The following is a 22,326-nucleotide window of genomic DNA, read 5'->3' as shown; positions in this document are numbered from 1 at the left end:
AGGATCACAGTAAATAGACTGAGGGGTGAACAGAGGTCTCAGCAAAACTTGGAGGGCAGAGGAATGGTCATACAGTAGGTAGGACTCTGTGGAATGGAATCCTTAGAAGGGAAGTTCAGCCTAGCCCTGCAGAGCATCCCTGGAGATTGGAGTGCTTGTCCCCGGGGACGTGCCACTGGCAGGCAGACTCACCTCCTCCCCAGCGGAGACAGCGGGCCAGGTCATTTCCTGTTCCAAGAGGCAGGACAGCCACCGGTGGATGCTTTGCGAAGTTGGCCTTATCTGCAATCCATGCAGAAGAAGAGAAAACCATACGCCACCAGATTACGGAACCTGTGGGTTATTTAATTATCCCTGATCTGATGCTTAAAAGCCCTCCATAGCATCTTTGTTTGCAGAGCTCCCATAATGGAGAGCACACTACTTCCTAAAGCTGTCTCTTCCTTCTGCAGTGTGTGAACCGTTACAAAGGATTCTTTCATACTGAGCTAACTCGGTCTCTCTGTAACTTGCACCTGCTTAGCCTCATTTCATCCAAATTCTTTCCTTTGAGGTGACAGTGTACACCTCGAAAACATTAGTTTGTAATCGTAATTAACACCTTCTCCATCTGTCCCTCACAGCAACTCTGCGGGGTACTATTATTCTCCTCATAGATGATGGAAGTGAGGTTCAGAGGGGGAAAGTAAGTCTGGAGTCATGATCCAAACCCAGATCTCTGTGGTCCTAAGTCCAAGCTCCTCCTTGCTTCAGGGGCTAGGCAGGTGCACAGGGTCTGAGAAATCAGGGAATCATGGGGCATTTGGGAAACTGGCGCTGTCTCATCTAATGTCATTCAGGTTAAAAGCTTAAAAATAATACTGTATCTAACAAAGAAAACCTCAAGGTGTTATTTGGCACACAGGTACAAGTTCGCCACTTCCCCCACCTCCCAGACTCGCAAATCCACAGTTCCCAAGGTGCTCTGCCACGCGGCTTGTGAGGAAGCATCAGACTGAACCGCTGGAGAAAGCACAGCAGAACATGCGTGGTTTCACGGGGCTGCAGACCCACAGCAGCAACATATTGGCGGCACTGAGGAAGGTGGGACGCGTTTACGCACCCACTGGGGCCCAGGGGGCGCCACTGACATAAGCTGCAACAGGCGCGGTGCCGGGATGTGGGTGAGGTTGACTGAGGAGTGCGCAAGGGGCCGGGAATCAGCAAGTGGGGCGAATGCTAGGGCTGCCCCCGCAAAAGGGGGAGTTCACAGGTGCCCCAGGTTGTCTGGCTCGTGCCACAAGTGGCGGGGGACAGAGCAAAGCGATGGGCTCTGTCATTGTTCCTGAACACGTGGTCTGCATTTCTGCTTCCCTGCCCTTGTGCCTGCTGCTCCCTTTGCCTTATGTCTGCTCCTTCCGTGGGCTCCATCTCAACAGGTCAACCATCTTCCTGTTGTTGAGGCTAGAAGCCTGGATGTCATCCTCGGTTTGTCCCTGTCCCTCACCCGACATCCATTCACACAGCGGTTTCCATGCGCTGTTTCCGTAACAGATCTCTCAGCAGTCTCTTCTCGCTATTTCTATGGCGATGCCTGAGCTCAGGTACATGATTCCTCACCAGCCCCCCCCGCCCCGGTACTGAAGCCACTGCCTCCTCTTTACTTCCCCAGGCTGTTTCCCCTAGTGGCTCTTCACCCCTCCAGGGCAGGTGGTCCCTTTCCCTCTGTCATGGTGCCCACCATCTCCAGCACGGCACCAGGCTCTGTCCTCTGCTCTAGCCTCCTCCTGCTCGATGGGTCAACCATGCTGAAGTATTTTCAGTGCCTTGAAGTCATAAGCTCTTTGTTTGTTTAGAAGCTGCCTCTGGGAGGCCCTCCCTGGTTGCCCTAGTCTAGGCCAGGTGCCTCTCCAGTGTTTCTTGTAATCGACTACTCGTCTGTTCTCTGTATGCACTGTAACCTCCCTGGGGGAAATATGTCTCATTCATCACAGTATCTCTGCACACATTTACTGAGGGCCTACTATGTGTCAGGTGCTGTGTTAGGTACTGTGGCTCTAACAGTGGGTCAAAGTGCCATGACACAGGCTCTCATGGTGCTTACAATCGAGAGGGAGAGACAGGTATTAATAAAGTCTTCATACAAATGATGCATAATTTCAAATTCATACTGGAAAGGGAAGAAGTGTGATCATATAATAAGGTGACTGAGGCTGGGTGTCAGGGAAGGCTCCTCTGAGGAAGCCGCACTTTGGGGCTGAGAGCTGAAGTAGAAGTTGACCAAGGAATGGCCAGGGAGCATACCAGACTGGAGGAAGCACTTGGGCAAAGGCCCTGTGGTAGAAGGGAGACTGGTATATTCAAGGGTCTGAAAGAGGGACTGGGTAGCTGGAGTTTAGAGGGAGAGGAATGGAGGTACAAAGTAGGGCTGGAAGGGTGGGCAGCTACTAGAGCACCAGGACCTTGTAGGTCATTTAAAAAGCTTTTTTCTTTATCCTAAGAATAATGGGAAGCCACTGATGTGTTTTACGTACATCACAAACCAAAACTGACATTTAGGAAAGACCACTCTGGTTGTAGAGCATAAACAGATCAGTGGGGGGGACCAAAATGGGGTGGCAGAAGGCACCGAATAAGTGCTTTAATATTCTTGAATGAGCGAATGAACATTATGCAGTTATTCCTTTCACCACTGTTTTCTCTCGTCAGGCCACCAACCTGTCATATGACCTTTATTCTTTCAATTTTGGGCATCTCCTTCCCCCCGTGTTCTCTGCAGATGAATTTTATAAAACCACCAAAGCCGACATCCTCCTTCGTGATGGAGAGGGAAGCATGCAAGCAGCTCCCAGGCCTGCAGCCACCCAGCCTCTGCTGATCAGCTTTTCCTCCCTGGGCTCCCAGAGGATGCCTCCCCCCCTCCCACAAACAACTCCCGAGCTGGAGGTGAGAGGAGAGCGTGGGTGGCTGCTTGGCAGGGCTGTGTCCATGGAAACCGGAGTGCCTGTGAGGAGCAGAAGGTGGCAGGTGTGCTGGGTGTGGTTCCACCCCTTCTGGGAGGCTGCTTATGACCCCCCACAGGCGCAGCCTTCCCTGCCCTGGTCAGGGTCTGCCCATGCCCATCCCTGAGGCCTATCTTCCTCGCATCCTGTTGCCTCCACCTTCAAACAATATCCAGAAGCTGACACCTCCTCACCACCTCCTCTGTGTCTCCTGTTGTCCAAGCCTTGGTCACCTGTTACTCGGATTACTGCAGGAGCGTCCTGACCAGTCTCCCTGCTGCTGCCCTTTTCTCATGATCTGTCAGGTCCTTCCTCTGCTCCAAACCATGCAGCGTCTTGGGACCTTTCCTGTATGAAAGCCATGTTCTGTCTACTGTCCCACATATCCTAGTGACCTGACTCTGTGCTATCTCTGCTTCATTGTCTGTCCCTCTCCCCTCATGCACCCTGCTCCGAGCACACTCTGCAGCCCTCCTGCTGCCTTCAGCAGCCTGGCCTGCTCCTACCTCAGGGCCTTTGTATTTGCGGTTCCTTCTGCCGGAACTGCTCTTTCCTCAAGTATCCTCACGGCGCACCTCTCCTCCAGGTCTCCATGCAAAAGTCATCTGCTCTGTGAGGTCTTCCCTAAACACTTGGGTCTTAGACTTAGACCACCCCTGACCCTGCCTACCTTGCCCCTTCCCTGCTGTATTTTTATCACCTTCCAACATTGCTGTATGTTTCCCTTGTTTTTTGGTTGATTGCCTGTCTCCTCCCCCTAGAAAGGAAGCTCCAGGAGGGCGGGATTTCTATGCATTTGTTCACTGTTGCATCTCCAGGGCCTGGAGGAGAGCTCGCACATGGAGGTGTGCATGCAGTATTTATGGGAGGAATGACACACAATTCCAGAGTTAGTCTCCATCATTTATGGGGGATGAGATGTCCAAGGACCTGCAGATCCAGGCAGAGCTGGACTGAAACCCAGGCCTCCTGATTCCCAGCCTGGGCTCTCCCTACTTCCCTTCTGATCTAAGCATACTGGACACAGAACAGTGTGACCTTCCTTTGCTTGTACTGATCTGCACTTTCTAGGTGTGCTTTCTGGACTCAGGCTCAGGTGCTCATCGCAAGGTGATTCGCCCCAGGCTATGTACACACCTATGCCTAATTCTCCGGCCTTTACGCACCACCCCAGGTCTGGCTGGACTCCTAGTCCTGCCCTCTCTCCCTCACAGCTCCCCAGACTGGTCTGTGCCGCCCCTGCCCAAACCCTGGCCGTGACAGCTGCCCATGAGGCAAGGCTTGAAACTAAACAGTTACACCTGTACCTGTGGGAATCCTTCCATTTCTCTTTTCCTCCCAAAGTAGCTAGGTAGTTAAGCAATGCTCCAAGAGTGGAACTAAGGATGAACAAGACATGGCTCCATTTCCCTTTCCTGTTGATTGCCTTCCTCTGACTTTCAATATACTTATTATAAATAAACTCTAAAGCCCCTCCCAGCCCATTCTTACCAATGCAATCCAAAATCCAGCCAACTGTCCCATCTCCTCCGCAGGCTAGAACACGGAAGTCTGGAGTATCACGGAAAAAGTTCAGTCTGGGAAGTAAAAGGCCAAAATGGTCTTATTTACTAGGCTGTGGCTGACATTTGACACTGCTTGAGTCAGAGTCTCCCCTATTCCCTGGGAGTATGCTACAGCCCTGACTCCTTTTGGGGTTGAAAGGGTCACTTAGTGTTCTGAAACCAGAACTTCAGTGCCACTGAAGTATAGGGAAGAATCCTGGGGGCCGTGCTTGTAGAAGGAGAATCCAACTCAACATTCAACACAAACAGAAAATGGTTTTCTAGAAATTCGCTACGATTTGTGCAGAGGAGGCCATAGTTTGCTTCTTTGGGCACCGATACAACCAACCCCCAGCATACTGACTCTTCTCTGGCTCTCCTGCTTCCTCTGTCCTCCCAAGCTCTCCTTTAAGTAAGATGCAGTGAACTAGCTGGATCTTCATCCCACTGTCCTGTGGGTCCAGACCCAAGCGGAGGGAGCACCATCTCCCCTCTGGGGCCTTCCCCCTTTAGAGCAGGGCTCTTAACCAGGGGCCCACAAATCTCTAAGGGATCTGTAGATAGAATCCAGAGGGCCATGAACCTGGGAGGAGAAAATTACTTTCTTATCTTCCCTAAGCTCTGAGATTTAGCCTCTCCAATTATGGAAGCTGGCAACAAATCACAGGCGTGAACAATACCTATGACTTTGTTAGAAGTCAAATTCAGGTATTTTTATGTTCTATTACAGTTGTGGTAGCTGCCCCATGCTATCACTTATGCTCATCACTGTTTTTAATTAACAGTAGTTACTAGACCTGCCTCTGGATCATATCAAAAATGTGTTAGTAAATCACGTATATTCCCATATCCCAGTATTTTTGTTTTTAATATTTTGATAACTGTCTTTTCAATATAATTCGTTTCCCTGGTGATCCTATAGATTTCATTTTACACATTAAGAAAAATTCTGAGAAGAGGTCCATTGGCTTCATCAAGCTGCCAAATGGGTTTCTGGCACAAAAAGGGACAAAAAATCTCTGCTTCAGAACAGGTGTGACCTGCCAACATCCACGGGAAGCTGAAGCTCAGGGGTTCCCTGCTGTCCAGCCTGGTGGTCCGAGAAGACCCCTGGGGCTTTCTGAGTCACTGATGCGTATGTGGGCAAAGCAACATTTCCTCCCCTCCCCGACTCTTGCACAACTCTGCTCTCCTCTAGGAAGTGAATTCTGAATAGAGGCCCCTTTCATTTCGGCTAGACAGACACAGCAAAGATCCTCAGGGCACAGCAGTCCTGGAATATCCCCCAGGCTTGTCATGTGAGACAGAAACAACTTAGGATGAATGAGGTTAAGCCAGAGTACTGTATTCAGGCATCACAATGCCCCGAAAGAGAGGGGGCTGGTGAAGGTACTTGCAGGCTGCCTTTCAGTCACAGGTCATGATGGGGCAGCAGTTACGATCACGGTGACAGTGACAGTGATGACACCCACAGCAGCACTGGTGGGCTCTGTTTAGAAATCAGTTTTACATGTAAGTCATGGCAGAGGTGCTGGACTTGCACTCACATTTCTTTCTCCTTTTAACTGGGTCTTGCACCATCACAGCCATAGAAATAACGGCTTTGGAAGCCGTTGGAAGACTGGCACATGGAAGACTGGCACATGGTGCCTTTTTATAGTCCCTCCTGCAGCCCTGTCCTCCGCCCCCACCCGCTGAGGGTCTTGCTGAACTGAGCCTAGAGACGCAGGTTAGGAGGCTGGGCAAAGCAGCTGGGTGCCGGGAAGCCCAGCCCAGGGTGCACAGATCTGAAAAGCTGGCCTGGAGACCCACAGGCTCGGGCTGGCCAGCAGATGTCCCTAGCGCACCAGCTCGGTCTGGTAAGAAGCCCAGTCTGGGTGCCTTCCAGCCCCGATGCTGAAGCGGCCTCTGATTACAGGGACCTGCAGCCATCACATTAGCGCTCCCAGTGGGCCCAGCCCCTCCCACCAGATGGGCAGTCCGACCAAAGAGGGCCTGCCTGTCTCCTTACTCTCCCGCTCTAATGGGCAGTGAAACAGCCAATAGGCACCCGGCAGGGAGAAGGGCCAGGGGCAGCTCAACAACCTCTAAATTGGATAATCCTGGGGGAGGGGGGAAAGTGATTTCATTGAATAACCAATTGCCTCGATCCTAAAATGCTCCCCAACAGCACGCGCAACAGAACTCCGAGTCAGCTGTATAGATTTACAAACTGCTGACTGAGCTAGGAAAACTCTTTCCTCCTCCCTGATGACTCAGTATGAAGACACCGGCTAACAGGCTCACATAATTTACCAGCCCGCTCTTCCTGTGAATCCAACGAATGGCATGTGTGCTTTTTCTCTTTTACAAAAACACCAACTTTTTCCCCGGTGAGGCACACATGAGGCTTCTTCCCAGAGCTAGCCACAAGGAGTGTTCCTGAGCAACTCCAGGAGCAAGTAAGTGTAGAGGTGAGGAAATGAAGACAAAAAAAGATTAAAAGGGCAGGAAGGATAAGTCCATAGATGAAAGAGACAAGGAGGGTGATCAAAGAAAGGTATCTTCTTCAGATGAAAGGGGGAGGAGGAGAGATAAGTAACGATCGTTTCTCCATACCCTGGAGTAGGCCCCCCATTGTCCAGGTTGAAAACTTGTTTGGGGTTGAGCAGATAGTGGAATTTCCGAAGAATTCTATGGAAAAAAAAAAAGAAAGAGGGAGAGAAAGAGAGACAGAGAGGGAGAATGTCATCGTGAGAAGTCACAGTAGGGCAAACACCTCTGGAGCCCACTGGTGGCGGGAATCTGGGTCCATTTAAACCCAAGAGGAGAGAAGACTGCACAAGGCCCTGCAGACCCTGAAGTCTCAGGTCCAGTTGGCTTCATTCACACCCTCATGCCCTGGCTCAGGGCCTCCCCACCATCTAAGACTGTAGCATTCAACCCCAGGACTCTCCTCCTTTGCGGATGAATAAAACTTCTATTCTCCTAAAGCTTTGTCCTCCTCCCAAACGCTCCATATGTTCTAGGTAGTACAATTCTGCTCTTTGTGGACTACACAAAGGTAACAAGCAATGCTCTATGGAAAGTCCCCCAAAATTCTGGGATCAGGAGGCAATGCAGGGGGTGGGGCTGGGGAGGGGAAGCCAGGGGCAGTGACCACTTCTAGGCTTGGTGTCAAGGCTCCAGCTTGAGACTAATCAGGTCAGTTCAGGAGGGGTGGCCTGCCCCCTGGACTAGGGGGCAGGGATTCTCATAGTTCTCACTTTAACCCCACTTACTAGTTTTGTAAACCTGGATTCCAGATCACTGCATCATCTGTCCATTACCCTGAGCTGAACAGGGTGGGGAGGCAGAGCTGGTTCACCCATTTTCCCTCTCTCCTCCCATTCCCTTAGTGCTTCCAGGAGACTGGGCATTTCCTTCACTGAGGAAGGAAGGAACTCATTTCTTAGGAGTTGGACAGCCCATGAGGTCCCAATCAGGTGAGTGCTGCCACTCCTCTTAAATCAAGAAAGGACCTGCGAGGCTGGGAAGGAAACAGGCGTCTCAGAACCTGGTCCGACCTTGGGAGCCATGATAATGGTTCACGTGATGGGCTCGAGGCTAAGCATGTGTCTACTTTAATCCTCACAACGGAGCTATGAGAGGAGTGGAGGAAACCAGAGCACAGGGATGTTAGGCAGTTGGTTGATCCAGGTCATAAAGTGGTCGAGGGTAGGGCTGGGATGGGAACCCAGGTCTGCCCGTCTCTGCAGTCTGCCCTGTTGAGGGGGAAGAAAAAACTCGAGTGAACTTGTCTCAGCCTCTCCATTTTGAAAAAGAATAGAACATACCTTTCTCCTTGTCTCCCTCCACTCTTGGGGTTCACCAAGACCAGCAGGGGGTGGGTACCCGGGGTAGGGATGATCTTGTACTTCAAAGGTAAAAGAAAAAGAAATTAGCTCTGTTTCATCAGCCAAGAGAATGAATGAGATGAGAGTTGACGCTAAGATGGCTTCCAGAAAAGGTGGACGGGAAGCAGTTCCCGGCATGGAGGAGAGGGGGCTGGGAGGTAGGTCTTTGTCCACTGGCTGAATTTTCTCAGGGGTTAAGCAGCAAAGTGTCTTTGACTTGAGTGCTCCTAAGCAGTGTTAATGTTGACAGGAGTCTGAGGCTGGGATCAGAGATGCAGCAATGGCACCATAGCTTTAAATCATTCAACAATGGTGTGATATTGTGGCTATAAGCACAAGATTATAGATATATTTTTTAATTTATTTTTTTAAGTAAGCTCGATGCCCAGTGCGCGGCTTGAACTCACAACCCCTGAGATCAAGAGTCACACGCTCCACCCACTGAGCCAGCCAGGCATCCCCTAGAAGCACAAGATTATACTTTGTGAGGGATACAACTGAATATAATTTTAGAAGTTATGGTCTTCTGGTCATACACATCAACCAAATAACACTCGTGAAGTTAACCATCACTTCCACCAGCATCTTCCAAATCCACATTTCCAGCCCTAGTTTTTCTCTTGAGCCCTGGTTCCATATTTCTCACTGTCCAATGGATACTTTTAACCAGACATCTCACCGTCACTGCAAACTCACATGCCCGAACCTGACCTATCTTCTGCCCCCACAAAACCAGTCCTCTCTCCCGGCTCACTGCTTCTCTTAAACATACTATTATCAGTTGGCTAGTCATCTAGGGAAGACCCCATCCTGCCAATTATTTCCTTGAATGTCCCTTAATCTCTGGCAGTCGCCATGGTACCCACACTGCTCAGGCCTTTCCCACCTCAGGTAAGGCCTGTATGCAGTTCCTTCCTGGGACATCAGTCATGCCACTTCTGCTCAGAAACCTTTAATGACACCTCATTGCCCAGAGGATAAAATCCAAGTCTCTTAACGTGGCATCCATGGCATTTTAGCACAGCCCCAATCTCCTGTTGCCTCTTAAATGCTAAAGCCCTCAGTGGCAGTCCCAGTCAAGCCTGGCTCTGACTCTCCAGTGAGTGTGTCTCCTGCCTTCCCACCCTGGGGGCCTGCTCACACTGGTTTCTTCTCCTCCTTGATGCCCTTAAGAGCCCACTTCCTTCTTTTCAACCTCTTAAAAAGAACTTCTCATTCTCAGGGCCCAACTCAAGAGCTATTTCCTCTATGAAGCTTTCCTTGATCACTGCAACCAAAACCACTGCACTTGAAGCATGGAATATCTTCTGGGTTCCTTTTGTTGTCCATTCATGTGGGTTTTGTTTCATGTGTTCTTAGGTAAATGTCTCAAAATGTCAACTGGATTCTAAATGCCTCAGGAGCAGGGCAGGTGTGCGTATAACCCTCCTCCCAAGCACCCCATGACACCAGATCAGGAAGTGGGCACTTAATAAACACTTGTGGATCCAGCTGAAGGACAGACTGATATGGAGGTGTAGCTGTATTCCGTATTCAATGTGTGATGCCTACCTTCCCAGATCTCAAGCTAAAATTTGAGCTAACATGTTGTTTGAAATGGACAGCAGCATTCTTTATGATTTTTTAAGAATTTTCTCATCTGCCCGGTGTGACTGCCAGAAATTCCCGCCCTATCTCCGGGGATGATATTCAAAATATTTAACGATCCGTACAGCATGGGCACTCCCAATCAAAACAGATGCAGGATAACCAGATGGAGGCAAGCTGTAAACAACTGGTATACATTCATTGTGTATATTTGTGTGTGTGTGTGTGTGTGTGTGTGTGTGTGTGTGTGTCTGCTCCACCTGACTTTCTGCCTTTCAAAGTGTCTAGAGCTATCCCATACTACTATGGTTTCTCCATCATTACTGTTTATGTTTTAATTTTCAAGACACACTAATTTTAAGACCCACTATTTCCTTTTCTAATACTCTTACTTGGTGAACCCAAGTAAAAAATGACCTAAGGGACACCTGGGTGGCTTAGTTGGCTCAGTCTGACTTTGGCTCAGACCATGATCTCAGGGTCCTGGGACTGGGCCTCAAGTGGAGTCCTGCATCAGGGTCCTTGCTTGGTGGAGAGTCTGTTTGTCCCTCTCCCTCTTCCTCTGCCCCTCCCCCTGCTTGTGCTCTCTCTGTCTCTGTCTTTCGCTCAAATAAGTAAATAAATCTTTTTAAAAAATTCTTAAGTATACATTCTTAAGTATATATTTAAGGTTAAAGAAGAACTTTTGGATCTGATTAACTTTGTTTTGGCAGATCACATTCTAGAAACAGCTTGACAGTCTTGGAAAACCCATTGTATATTTTCAGTAAGTTTTACATAACTTGTTCCTAAAAAGGTGATAAAAGTTAATTTGACCAGCAATGGAATCAGCCAATCTCCCTTTTCACCATTTGCCAACAGTGTGGTGGGCAAAGATAATTTCAGAAGCTGGAAATAAATTGTCCCTCCTGTGTGATGTAATTCTGTACTTGATCAGATGAGAAAGCAAATGTTGAGATCTATTTCTCTAGAACCCAAACCCTGTCCTCCCCACGGGCAGCCTTGGACACACTTAGAACGAGAGACTGGACTTGGGGCTTGCTGAGGTACCTGCAGTACAAGTTCATCCTTGGCCGACACACCGCCATCAGACTTCCCACCTTGCCTGTCCTGTGACAAGAAAGACAAATATATTTTTAAAAAAATGCCCTAGTTAAAAAAAAAAAAGAGAAATCAGAAGAAAAACAAATAGTTTATATAAAGAAAGAGAATATAAAACCAATATAGAGTGGGGAGGAGTTTTTCAAAATGGTCTGTGGACCTCAAAAAAAGACATGCTCCCCTATGGGTTTCTCTAGGACTCCCCAGGCCTCTGTCATTCTTTGCTCTGACTTTAACTTGGAGACATTGGAACAGACCTAGGGAGAAGAAACACTGAAACTGCCAGAAATCTAGTTTGTTGATTTAGAAGCCTGAGTTCTGGGAAGCATGGGCTTAGATCTGGCTTCTCTGTTCAGCACTATCTAAACGATGTGATACTGAGTAAGTCATTTTTCTTAGTTTCGTTTGTTTTCTTCTGTGTTTATTATTTTTTATTGAGGTTTATCTTGCATAATATGGTAAAATGCTCAAATCTCAATCTCCAGCTTGATGAATTTCTATGTACATGTATGCCCTTTTAACTACGGTCTCTTCAAACATAACTCCTGGCATTTGAATTTCATAAATGAAATCATAGGGAGTCTTTTTTTTTCTTCTTTGAGTCTAGCCTCTTTTGTTCAGCATTGTCTCTTTGAGACTGTGCATCCTTTCACAGCTAAGCATGGCTCTCTCCCACTGCAATGCAGTATTCCATTCCACGGATATGCCTTACACCACTGCTGTCAGCGGTCATTTATTTAGCTGGTTTCTAGTTTTTGACTGTTATGAACAAAACCGGTATGAATATCCTTGTGCAGGTCCTTTGGTGAAATAAGTGCTCATATTTCTCAGGCAGATACAAAGGAGGACGTGTTGGGTCACAGAGTTAGTGTATTTCTAACCCAGTAGGTACTGCCACTTTGGTTTTCCAAAGTGGTGTTTTTCCTTCAGTTTTTTCATGAAAAAGAGTAGCTGGTCAAGTCAAGTGTGAGATAGGAGGGATCAGTGGGCCTTGGCAACATCTTGAAGACAGAAGGGGACAGTTCAGTTGTTTGGTATTTGGTCAAAAAGAGGACTCTCCAACACAAGAAACAGAAAGTTTCAGATGGAGATAAAGGGACTTTAATTTTCCTGTTTTCATCTCCAAACAGGGTTGGAACACCTAAGTGGGAGTCCTCAAGGGAGGGAGAGGTTCATGTTTAGACAATAGAGATAGGCTGACAGGGACAAGGGAGGCCTGGCCACGTGTGCAAGTGGTGACAGAAATTCCCGCAGCTGTGCTCTGCTGGCAAGGTGCTTAGAATGTATGTGCTTTCCTTGATGGGCCATGTGGAGCATTCTAGAAGGCCAGCAGTGAGCCCCCGTCAGAGGAGTTTTCTCTCACAATCTGACGAGTGCCGCACTGCCCTTTCAAACGTGTAGCAAAAACACAAACCTTAGGAGTTGTGCGGCAGCCCTCAGAGGGATGTGACCGTCTGAATGTTGCCTGCATCTGAGCCATGAACCCAGAGAGCCCAGAGCCCTGGCGGGGCAACAATACTTACCCGGGTCACAGGGCATATTGAAGTGGGCAGCAAAATATGGTCTCTGAGTTCCCCACCATCACACAACGTTGATAATTCACATTTTCGGTGAAACTGGAGGGAAGAATGAAGAAGAGAGTGAGTGAAACTGACCGAGGCAATGCCAGGTGTGAGGGTTCAGAGGTTTGCTGGGGAGACAGCTATGCAATGCTCCCCCAAATCCTTATGCACTGCTGGCTTTGGTAGTATAGCTGCATTAGCGTGTGTATGCGTTTGTGGATGTGCATGTGCACGTGTGTGCGCATGGGTGTTGTGTGGTGTGGTCGGGGTGCCACGTTGGCTGCAGGCAGAGAAAGGAGACCGAGTGCCCTCCACGACTGCTGGAGTGAAATGGTCATGGGCAGGCCTGGGACCCTTCGGCGTGGCACTGCCATGTGGATTCCAGAAACCCCCTTGGACATTTGCTCCCTAGGCTCTGAGACTCTGTAAGGAAGGAGATCTTGTTGAACAAACTTGCAAGAGGCTGGAAGTAAAACCCAAGACTCAACCTGTGCATTTTAAGAGATCTACAGTCTGATGTGGAGACTCATCCTTTTTGAGGCTGATACCTGGTCAGGGGGACAAGACAAGGACACAGAGCTGGCTTTGGCAGGCAGCACGGGCAGCATCAGGTGTCCGGAGGGGACGTGGACCTCTGCTGTGGAGTGATGCTGCTGAAAGGGGTGTGCCTTCTGCAGTGCCTTGAGGAGCAGGAGCTCTCGTGTCTAACTGTACGCCTACTCTGCGCCCCTGGCCGCAGATGACACCTGGGTGAGTTAATTAATGGTCTGGTGGCCGCTCACGGCTGCCTGGCCACACAGGCAGTGGACTGGCCCGCTTCTCCTTCAGCAGCTCTCGCTCCCCTGGTTCTGGAGTCGCCCTTTCCCCAGGCAGAGGCGCTGGCGGCACTGTTAGACTTAGAGCCTGGAACTGGGGCTCTGGGCCTCCCAGTCTTGCTCCCCTAGCTCTGCTCATGCCCTCTTGGCAGGACGTCTGCTGCTCCCTGGCCGCAGCTTGAGCAAGAACACACCGAAGAGAAACAGGGCCACCCTGCACGCCGACCCACCGTCATCCGGCACCACACGCAGTGCCGCGCGGTGACGCTCTGGTAGCACTTGATACTTTTGTGGCACCGGTCACACTTGACGGAAGAGTTCCCTTCCACCCACGCGTGCTGCATCACCTGCAGGAGGGAAGGGAAGGATAGCAGGGAAGGCTGCAGAGCCACATCCTGGGGCCCGGGGCCTGAGGAGAAGGGCCTGAGAGGAGCACGGGGTTGGGGAGGGCAGAGGGGTTGCACTCCGTTCAGCGGGTTTTACTTAGTGGGCACGGGGCTGCTTGGCTGAATTGCACGGACTCCGTCCCTCCCTGCCTAACCATCATCGTGCTAATCAAAGTCGATGAAAAACCACTTGGCCTGCACTTTGAATAGCTCATTCACCCTGGCAGGCAAGCCTCCGAGGAGCATCTTGTCTGGCAGTCCATCTGTCTTGCAGAACTCCTTTGCAGAACGGTATGCTTGTGTGCGCCCTCTTCTGGAAGGCAGCGCGATGCAGGCAAGCACTAGAGGGCTTGGGCCACCGACAGAGCTGGTTGGAGTCACTGACCTTCCACTTCGCAGACAGGTGACCTGGGGCCAGTTCCTGGACCTCTCTGAGTCTCAGGTCCCTCATCTGTAGAAATTGGCGTGATAAGCCCCACCTCTGGGTTTTCTGGGAGGACTTAAAGATAGCACACATGGAAGAGGCTCTCTGGCACAGTTCTGGCCCTTTAGAGGTGCCTGCTGAGGGATAACTCCCTTGCCCTTCCGTCTTCTATAGGCCAGTGGCTCTCAGCCCATAAGAACTGCCTGAGAGTTTCTAGAAGTCCTAATGCCCAGCCCTCACTCCAGATCAGATAAATCAGAGTCTCCGGAGACAGGACTCGTCATTAGTTTATTTTAAAGCACCCTGCATGATTATAATGTGCAGCTAAGGTTGAGAAACACTCTAGAAGGAAGTTAAAGGAAAAAGTACAAAGACGTTTGTGTGGTTCAGCAGTCAGCGGCTTGCATTATCTATTTCCTCGAGAGCTGGTTGTACCTGCTCCCTGACCAGGAAATGCCAGCAGTGCAACCCAGGAACTTAGGAAGCAGGTGGGAAAGTCCGCGTACGTGTATGTATGTAAGTGAAGCCAAAGTGCCCCATGACACCAACTTCTGGGAGTCTGGGCCCTCAGGTAGCTCCGTCCAGGATTTCTACAGAGCATTTCAAAATTTTCTGCCAGGGCCACTCCCAACAGCAGAATAGAGAGGATATGGCCTCTACAGGGGTGGCACAGGGAGGGCACAGCCTGAAGGGCCAACTACAAACACAATATTAAAAACACATGGAATATTTGCACCATACCATCCTTATGTGTATTAAATAAAAGCTTTAAAATTACTTATTAAGTTACTATGTCCTCCCCCCCTTAAGGTTTTTGGTAAAATTGTTGCTCTAGAAGATGCGTCATGTTTATTTTGTAGCTCCTCACCTTCTGCTGTACATCCCCCCCAGGTATAAAATATCCTGTTTGCTGATCAATTTGTCACCTATATGGTCGCACTGAATTTGCTCTGAGATTCTGGTTGTCTTCATTTTGCAGAGTGAAAACATGAGGCATCAGAGAGGTTAAGTGACCGGCCCTAGGTTCCAAGGCTGATAAGTGGCCTAGTAGGGACTCATGGCCAGGTCTTCTGACTCCAAGTCCATGGCTGTGTCTCACCACCACATTGCCTTCTCCATCCTCTTCTGGGATCAGAAGAGATGGTGAAGGACCTGGGTTGCCCCTGGAGACTAAGAAGGTTGAGAATGTGCCTGGCTGGCTCATCAGCGGCCTCCCTCTGTGGCATGTGTTCAAGTGGCCAGAGGGTCGGCTTAGGGCCTGAGCCCAGGAGGTACGTGGTGTGTCCTGGTGAAAAGTATGGGCATGAAAAAAGGTGTGTATGGGCGTGGTGCAGGAGTGGACAGGAGACCATGTGGCGTCTCATGAGGCATGCACGCGTGTCCTGGAGGCTCCCTTCTCTCTCGGGAGTCCTGTGCGAGGCCGGATGCCACTTCCTGCCGCTAATCACCTCCTGACTCAGGTTGAATGAACTCAGAGTGCCCTTCCCCTGCTCGTTTTAAGGAGAGTCTATTTCCAGACTCTGTGAATGGCACCACCCAATGGCCAAGTTCAAAACCGGGGAGCCATTCCTCACCTCTTCCTCACTCCCAGCCCCTACGTCCGCATCACCAAGTCCTGGTGGTGCTACCTCCAAATTATGTCTCAAACTCTCTCTTCATCTTCTCTACCTTAGCCAGGGGGCAATCAAAGTACGCAACAGCCGGCACGGTCGGGGGGCCCTCAGCACAGACACCGCCACGGCTGGGCTGCTGCACAGTCAGTGCGTACTGAGCTCAGGGAGTGCAGACCCCACCCCAGGCAGGCCCTCAGTGTGGCACTGCCTCTCGCCTGAACTGTCGGAGGAGCTCTGTTCCCCGCTCTGATCTCCTTCCTGCCCCACGGTCAGAGCAGTTAACCTAATTTGCAAACCCAACCAACTCTTTGCGTCTCTTCCTGTGCTTACAGCTCTTCAGAGACACTTTTGTGGTGGGGGAGGTGCCTTTCGGACTCCTCAGCTGGCCTCTTGAGAACTTCCCCAGGCTGGACCTACCACTTCTGGGGCACATCTCCTGTCACTTCCCTCGAAGCATCCTCTGTCCCAGTCACACCAAACTAAGTACAGATCCTAGACTATGCCTTGTCTCCATGCCTTGCACTCAAGGCTTCTTCTGCCTGCGGTGCCTTGTCTTCCTTGATGCGTTGTGAAGTCCTCCCGATTTGGGTTCAAGACACAACTCAGATGGCACTTCCTCTGTGGAACCTTCCCAGGCCTCCTTGGTGTCTCCACTGTCTGTCCCACATAGCCCTACTGTGATCATACATCTCACTTGTTTATACTTTGCTTACATGTCTGTCTCTCTCCCACAAGACCACACAGTTCTGGACAAAGCTGGGGACCATCTTGTAACCTGGGTACCCCCTAGCACAGTGCTTGGCACACGGTGGGCACTGGGGAGATGCTGATGGATTGATGGATGAACAGGATGACTTAAGGGTGGTCCCTGTGGCAGAGAAGGGGCTTGAAAAAGCTTACTGCCCAGGAGTCTGTGGTGATGGATATGTTGCCTGGGATGCAGCATGCAGTAGAACAAGGCAATAGGGATCACTAACCTCACCGCCCCTTTTGGTTTTTGAGTACGTTTTGACACATCCAGGAATGTTTTTAGATACACAGCGTTCATGGACAGTGTACTTGCAGTCTGGAAAAAAAAAAAAAAAGGAAATTGGCTACCTAGGAAGGTCCAGCCATCCCCCGCCCAATCCAACAGAGGCCCGTGCCTCCCTCTGGGGGGCTGGTCAGAGACAAGCGACACACGGAGCTGGCTTTCCAAATGGAAATTGCCCAGTGAGAAGAGAGTCCACAGTTCTCTCCCAGACATGCTTCTGTACCCTCTACCCCACCACACCCGCCTTCCACTGCGGAGCGTGAGCACAGGAAGAAAACATCCCCCAGAAAGGCACGTTCTGCTTAAGGGGAATGGGAGGAGTCCGCCTGCGCAGTATGCCAATGCCATGCATTCTGGGGAGGAAACGGAAAGACCAGGGGTGTTCCTCACTTTGGAATTAGGCAGGCCTGGGCCTGAATTCTGGCTCTGCCCTTGGTCACCGCATACATAATTGTGGGTAACTTTCTTCACGTCTCTGAAATTCAGGGTTTTGTATAAAATTGGGATAAAACGGCCTCTCTTTCTCTTTAAAAGGCTTTCACAGCATTAGATGAGATAGTTTGTACAAAGCACTATGTGTCTGTGTCAGAATAACTATCCCATAAAATATTATTGTGGTGGTTACCACTTCTTACTTCTACGCCGACAGCAGAGGCCCACAGGCCTGGAACCCACTAGGAATGAGACTGGGTTCTTCTTTAGGAAGAGTGTGAGAGCTGGATGTGACTGGGTGCTGGAAGAACAGGTGGCCCCTTCACTCGCCCACTGGTGCTGGCTCTTGGCAGACCAGGGCCCAGCTCTGCTAAGGTGACTTCTGTGGCCATGTTACTTGCTGCCTAGCTCACGTGTGCATGCTCGGATGAAACAGTTCGACGGCCTGATCCGCACCCAGGGGCTCTCCTGCACAGCAGCTCACCAGGCTCTGGTGGCTCCAGGCGGAGCATTTGCTGCCTCTGTGGTAAGGTGGTTGGTGAGACTCTGCTCCACAGGCCCTGGGCCCTATAAAGCCTTTGTGCTGTAGTCTCTCCTCCTTCCCCCCACAACTCCTATCTCCACTCTCCTTCCTACATCACCCCTCCATCCTTCTCTGGTTCTCCTTTCTGGTCTCCTTCCCTCCTTTCTCACTGATGTTTCTTTCGTCCTCTCCTGTCTGACTTTACTAAATGGATTATAAAGAGAAACAAAGGGAGAGTGGTAATTTCCATTGTGTTTACACATATAGTTTTAGAGTTTATTAATAATAACCCCCCAGCTTCAGCAAAATAAACATTCGCTAGCCAAACCCAACTAAAATTAGTGTGAGATGTTTTAAAATTTTGTGTGAATGTTAACCTTTTTTTTCCTAGGGCTCAGTGGCCCTTGGTAGGATTCCAACAACAGGACAGTGTTTGTTCATTTGACGTGGGCAACACAAAAACAGGGCATGGAGCTTTTGCTTAATTCCCTGCTGTGGGTTCCTCAAGCTAGGAAGCAGCAAGCCCTGGACTGTCTCTAAGAATGGCTCCAGTATGTGCAGAGCAGGGCCGTTCCTGGGGCAAGGGGTTTGAAGGAAGTTGACTCACAAACACAGCACAGTCCTTGCTTCCGAACGCCCATCAGCATGATGTGGCAGAAGTTGCAGTAGGTGGGCTTCTTGAAGTGCTTCATGGTCCAGGCATGCCTCCCGTCCCCCTTGGAGCCCTGCAGGGGTACGAGGGAAGGAGATGCTGAGCGGGCAGCCCCCTGCTAACAGACGCCAGGGGGCGTCTCCTGGAGGTTTCTCTTTTTTCTAAAAAGACTCTTCTCATATATGGAAGACAAGATAGTCATTTATTTAACTGTTTTAGGGGTTCTTTTAAAAGAAGTGCAAATCAAAACAAAGTCCTTTGCTTCTAGAATTAGCAAATATGAAAAATCAGGGATATCTGAGTGGGAACGTATGTATGGGATAAAATAAGACCTCTCCTATGTGGCTGGCGGAAGGGTAAGTCAGAAACTCCTTATCTATCTTCTATCTATCCATCCATCTGTCCATCATTATCCTTTAAATGTTTATAACTTTTGACTTAAAAATTCTCCTTCTTGGGTCTATCTAAAGAAATAATTTTTTTAAGTATACGTTCTGCTCAAGTGAGTACAAGAAATAATTTTTTTAAAGATTGATTTATTTATTTGAGAGAGACAGAGCATGAGCAGGGGTCAGGGGCAGAGGGAAAGGCAGAAGGAGAGGGAGAAGCAGACTCTTGAGCAAAGAGCCCGATGTGGGGCTTGATCCCAGGACCCTAAGATCATGACCTGAGCCGAAATCAAGAGCTGGTTGCTTAACCGACTGAGCTCCCCCAGGAGACCACCCCCCTGCAAAGAAATAATTTTTGGAAGTCAGATGAACATTTTTGTGCTCTGCCAGATGTTTAATCCAACACTGTTTAAAATAATGAAAAATTGCAAATATCCTGAAGTCGCAATGTATTCAAAGTTTAGTTGTGGTACATCTATATGATTTATTGTTAACTGACCATCAAAATATACTAGGAAGATTATCTAATGGCATGGGAATGTGCTCATGATACAATGCTAAGTGAAAACAGTAGAATGCAAATTTGATGATATATTATAATCTCAGTTTCACAAAAGATCTTGGATGGGAAGAAATGTCACTAAACTGTTAACAGAGGTTAGCTACCGTTAGTACCACAGATGTAATTTTAATCTCTAATTTCTCCTCTCTTCAGTGTTTTCCAAATTTTCCACAGTGAGCATGTACCGGGGTTTTGTAATCAGGAAAAAGTCGTTTAGTAAAAACAACATACTTCTCTCAACTTTCTGCACACTGATAAAATGGTAAAGAGACAGAGATAGAGAGAGGTTTAAACCACTTCCTCCTGACTTGACCCAAAGGCCAATTCATCCTTATCCACGAGTTGAGCCAAGCCTCACACAACCACCTATGAGAGGGGGTCCACTCTCATATGGCTGGAGGAGGGAGACAGAGACTATTTCTTCAACATTACCCCCAATGTCTCCCCTAAATGCCAAACCAGCCTCGTAGAAGACAGTAATTTACACCGGTAAAGTGGCAAACAAAAGCAAATGTGAATGTGGTTTGTATTAATTGAAAGTTTTATGCATTTATTTTTAAATATGCACTAAATTGTAAGTTTTTACATTTAATATTCAAGATTCTAAAGAAAGCATCCCTCAGTGTCTTAAAAATCACATTGCTAAATGTGATTAGATCTTCCAGCTTCTAGCTCTGGGAGCACAGCCTCCCAGGAGGCTGTGGCTTCAGGAACATGCCTCTGTGTATGTCGTCCCTGAACTTTTCTCTTGGGCTCCATCAAAATATTAACATCCTTGGGCCCGTCTTAAGGGCAGTAAGAACTACTGTAATAAGGTGGGGAGGACTGACAGGTACACAGAGTCGGTGTGCTGGACTCACACCCAGTTCCTACTTCTGGGCACCTCTTGTTTGGGCCGGTCACAGCAGCCAGATCCATGCTTGGGCCCAGATTGTGCTCCTTATGGTCTCTAGAGAAGCCCATCTGCTTTTCCAAATGCTGGTCTCCTCCAGGGGGAGGGCTAAGCATTTTCTTTCTCACCACCTCAAAACCCTGCTTCTTTCAAGGTCTGAGTTTTACAGAATAATAGTCTTATCTAATGGTTTCCACTTTAGTAAAAAGATTTACTAATTGATTAAATGGTTCATGAAAAGATTAATTCATCCATTCATTTGATAAACATCCAGAGGATTTCTGTAAGAATTAAATAAAATAATGTAAGTCAAGCTCCTAATCCAGTGCTTACCACATTGTGAATTAAAACTTTTAAGTTTCTCTCCGTGTTAGATACTAGGGAACACAAACTAAGTAGAGGGTTTTCTTACATGTAAGGAGGTAGATTTATACCTATACCAGAAATGAAGAAAGAGGGCCCTGGAGAAGTTATATAAACAGTCCAAAACTATAAAATAACAAGCGACTGATTTCGTAACTGGGGGTCTTGCTGGCCTGAACCCACGCTCCTTTCATCCCTCTCCCCTACCTATATATTCTAGGGTTTTCCTTTATGGACAGAAGGGAAGTTACAGCATTCTTTAGCACTGGTTCTTCACATAGCCTGAGGGGCTATCATTTCACCCGAAAATCCCTTAATTAACTAAATCAGCTGACTTTCCTTTTCTCAGATACTATTTTCACAGATACGGGGGTTAGAAGCAAAAGGGCCCAGATGAAGGCGAAAGTAGTATTTCTGCTTGGGTTATAGCGCCATCATGTGGCCCTTTCATTTCCACACATCGGAGTCTGCAGGGTGTGGGCGTCACCTCCTATGTGCCAGCCAGGTACCAGGGAGGCAGACTGTTTCTCCTATGCATCTGTGCCATTCAGAGATCTCCAGATTTTTTAGCGGCCACATGTGGGTTTTGAAAAAGCTAAAGGGGCAATGTGATTTTTGAGACTTAACTAAGGGATGCTTTCTTTAGAACCTTGAATATTAAATGTAAAAACTCACAATTTAGTGCATATTTAAAAATAAATGCATAAAACTTAATAAAAACTACATTCACATTTGCTTTTGTTTGCCACTTCACTGACGTAAATTATGCTCTTCTACAAGGTTGGTTTGTCATTTGGGGAAGACATTGGGGACATAATGTTGAAGAAATAGTCTCTGTCTCCCTCCTCCAGCCATATGATAGTGGATCCCCTTCCATGCAAAGAGTTGCATGACGCCTTGGACTTAGCAAGTCCAAAACAGAATTGAAAATAGAAATTGCTTCCTTGTGGTTAAAATGTCTCATCTTCATTCCCATGTTTCAGAGGAAAAAACAGGAATGTTGGAACTTCCACTTTGATTCAAGTACCGATAGCAGAAACTATGCCTTCCTTATCTGAGCACGCCATGTCCTAGCTCATGTGGGTTCTTACACATGGTAGGTTCTTGGTAAGGAATCACTGAATGAGGCATGTGTCTGGAATATGGAGGTTGGCCTCTGGTACTAACTGGGTGGGTCTTGGGGCAAGTTCCTTTACTTCTCTGGCCCTCAGTTTGTAAAATGAAGAGCCAGTGTGTGGATCACCAAGATCTTTTCCAGCTCTGACTTTCTGGGTCTTAAGGAGTAAGAAGGCAGGGGTTGTGTAGCTCCTGGTTCCTTGATTTCTACTTAGCACTTGGGAAGAACTGGACACGCTGAGGTGATTGCAGGATTCTTTGTTCTTGGGTGTTGGGAATGGAGGCTCAGCTTCTGAATTGCAGTTCTGAATTGCAGAACAGTCAGATGGAGACATTATGGGTGATGGCAGCCAGCTAGAGGCTAACCCAACTGAACTTCCTCTCTATGGCATTTCAGTTATCTCAAAGAGGTGTTGTCCACAACCTGTGTAACAGTCCTGGTAAATGCTTAATATCACTAAATTGTGTTCTTATCT

The 22,326-nt window shown here is 48.5% G+C and overlaps 1 protein-coding gene across 8 annotated transcripts in view; it reads right to left on the bottom strand.

The window, feature by feature from the left end:
• The window catches only part of DGKG (diacylglycerol kinase gamma), a 210,083-nt gene that overhangs the window by 108,963 nt on the left and 78,794 nt on the right, over window positions 1-22,326 (bottom strand). For 6 of the 8 annotated variants that reach the window (XR_012379230.1, XR_012379242.1, XR_012379229.1 and 3 more), the window contains exons 10-18: window positions 18,484-18,601; window positions 16,866-16,954; window positions 13,696-13,812; window positions 12,612-12,704; window positions 11,038-11,097; window positions 8,341-8,420; window positions 7,124-7,198; window positions 4,473-4,558; window positions 193-282 (exon numbers count right to left, since the gene is read on the bottom strand). Coding sequence is in view for 1 of the 8 variants with exons in the window: in XM_073896004.1 (XP_073752105.1) it covers window positions 193-282; window positions 4,473-4,558; window positions 7,124-7,198; window positions 8,341-8,420; window positions 11,038-11,097; window positions 12,612-12,704; window positions 13,696-13,812; window positions 16,866-16,954; window positions 18,484-18,601 (808 nt within the window). In the remaining 7 variants the exon portion in view is untranslated. The remainder of the gene's footprint in view (window positions 1-192; window positions 283-4,472; window positions 4,559-7,123; window positions 7,199-8,340; window positions 8,421-11,037; window positions 11,098-12,611; window positions 12,705-13,695; window positions 13,813-16,865; window positions 16,955-18,483; window positions 18,602-22,326) is intronic. The other 2 variants (XR_012379249.1, XR_012379254.1) reach the window with 2 other exon arrangements.

The sequence above is a fragment of the Callorhinus ursinus genome, unplaced genomic scaffold (assembly GCF_003265705.2).
Source record: "Callorhinus ursinus isolate GAN/ISIS: 27379988/994484 unplaced genomic scaffold, GSC_fseal_2.0 scaffold1, whole genome shotgun sequence".
NCBI classification, from domain to species: domain Eukaryota; kingdom Metazoa; phylum Chordata; class Mammalia; order Carnivora; family Otariidae; genus Callorhinus; species Callorhinus ursinus.
This window is presented reverse-complemented; position numbering and strand designations above follow the sequence as displayed.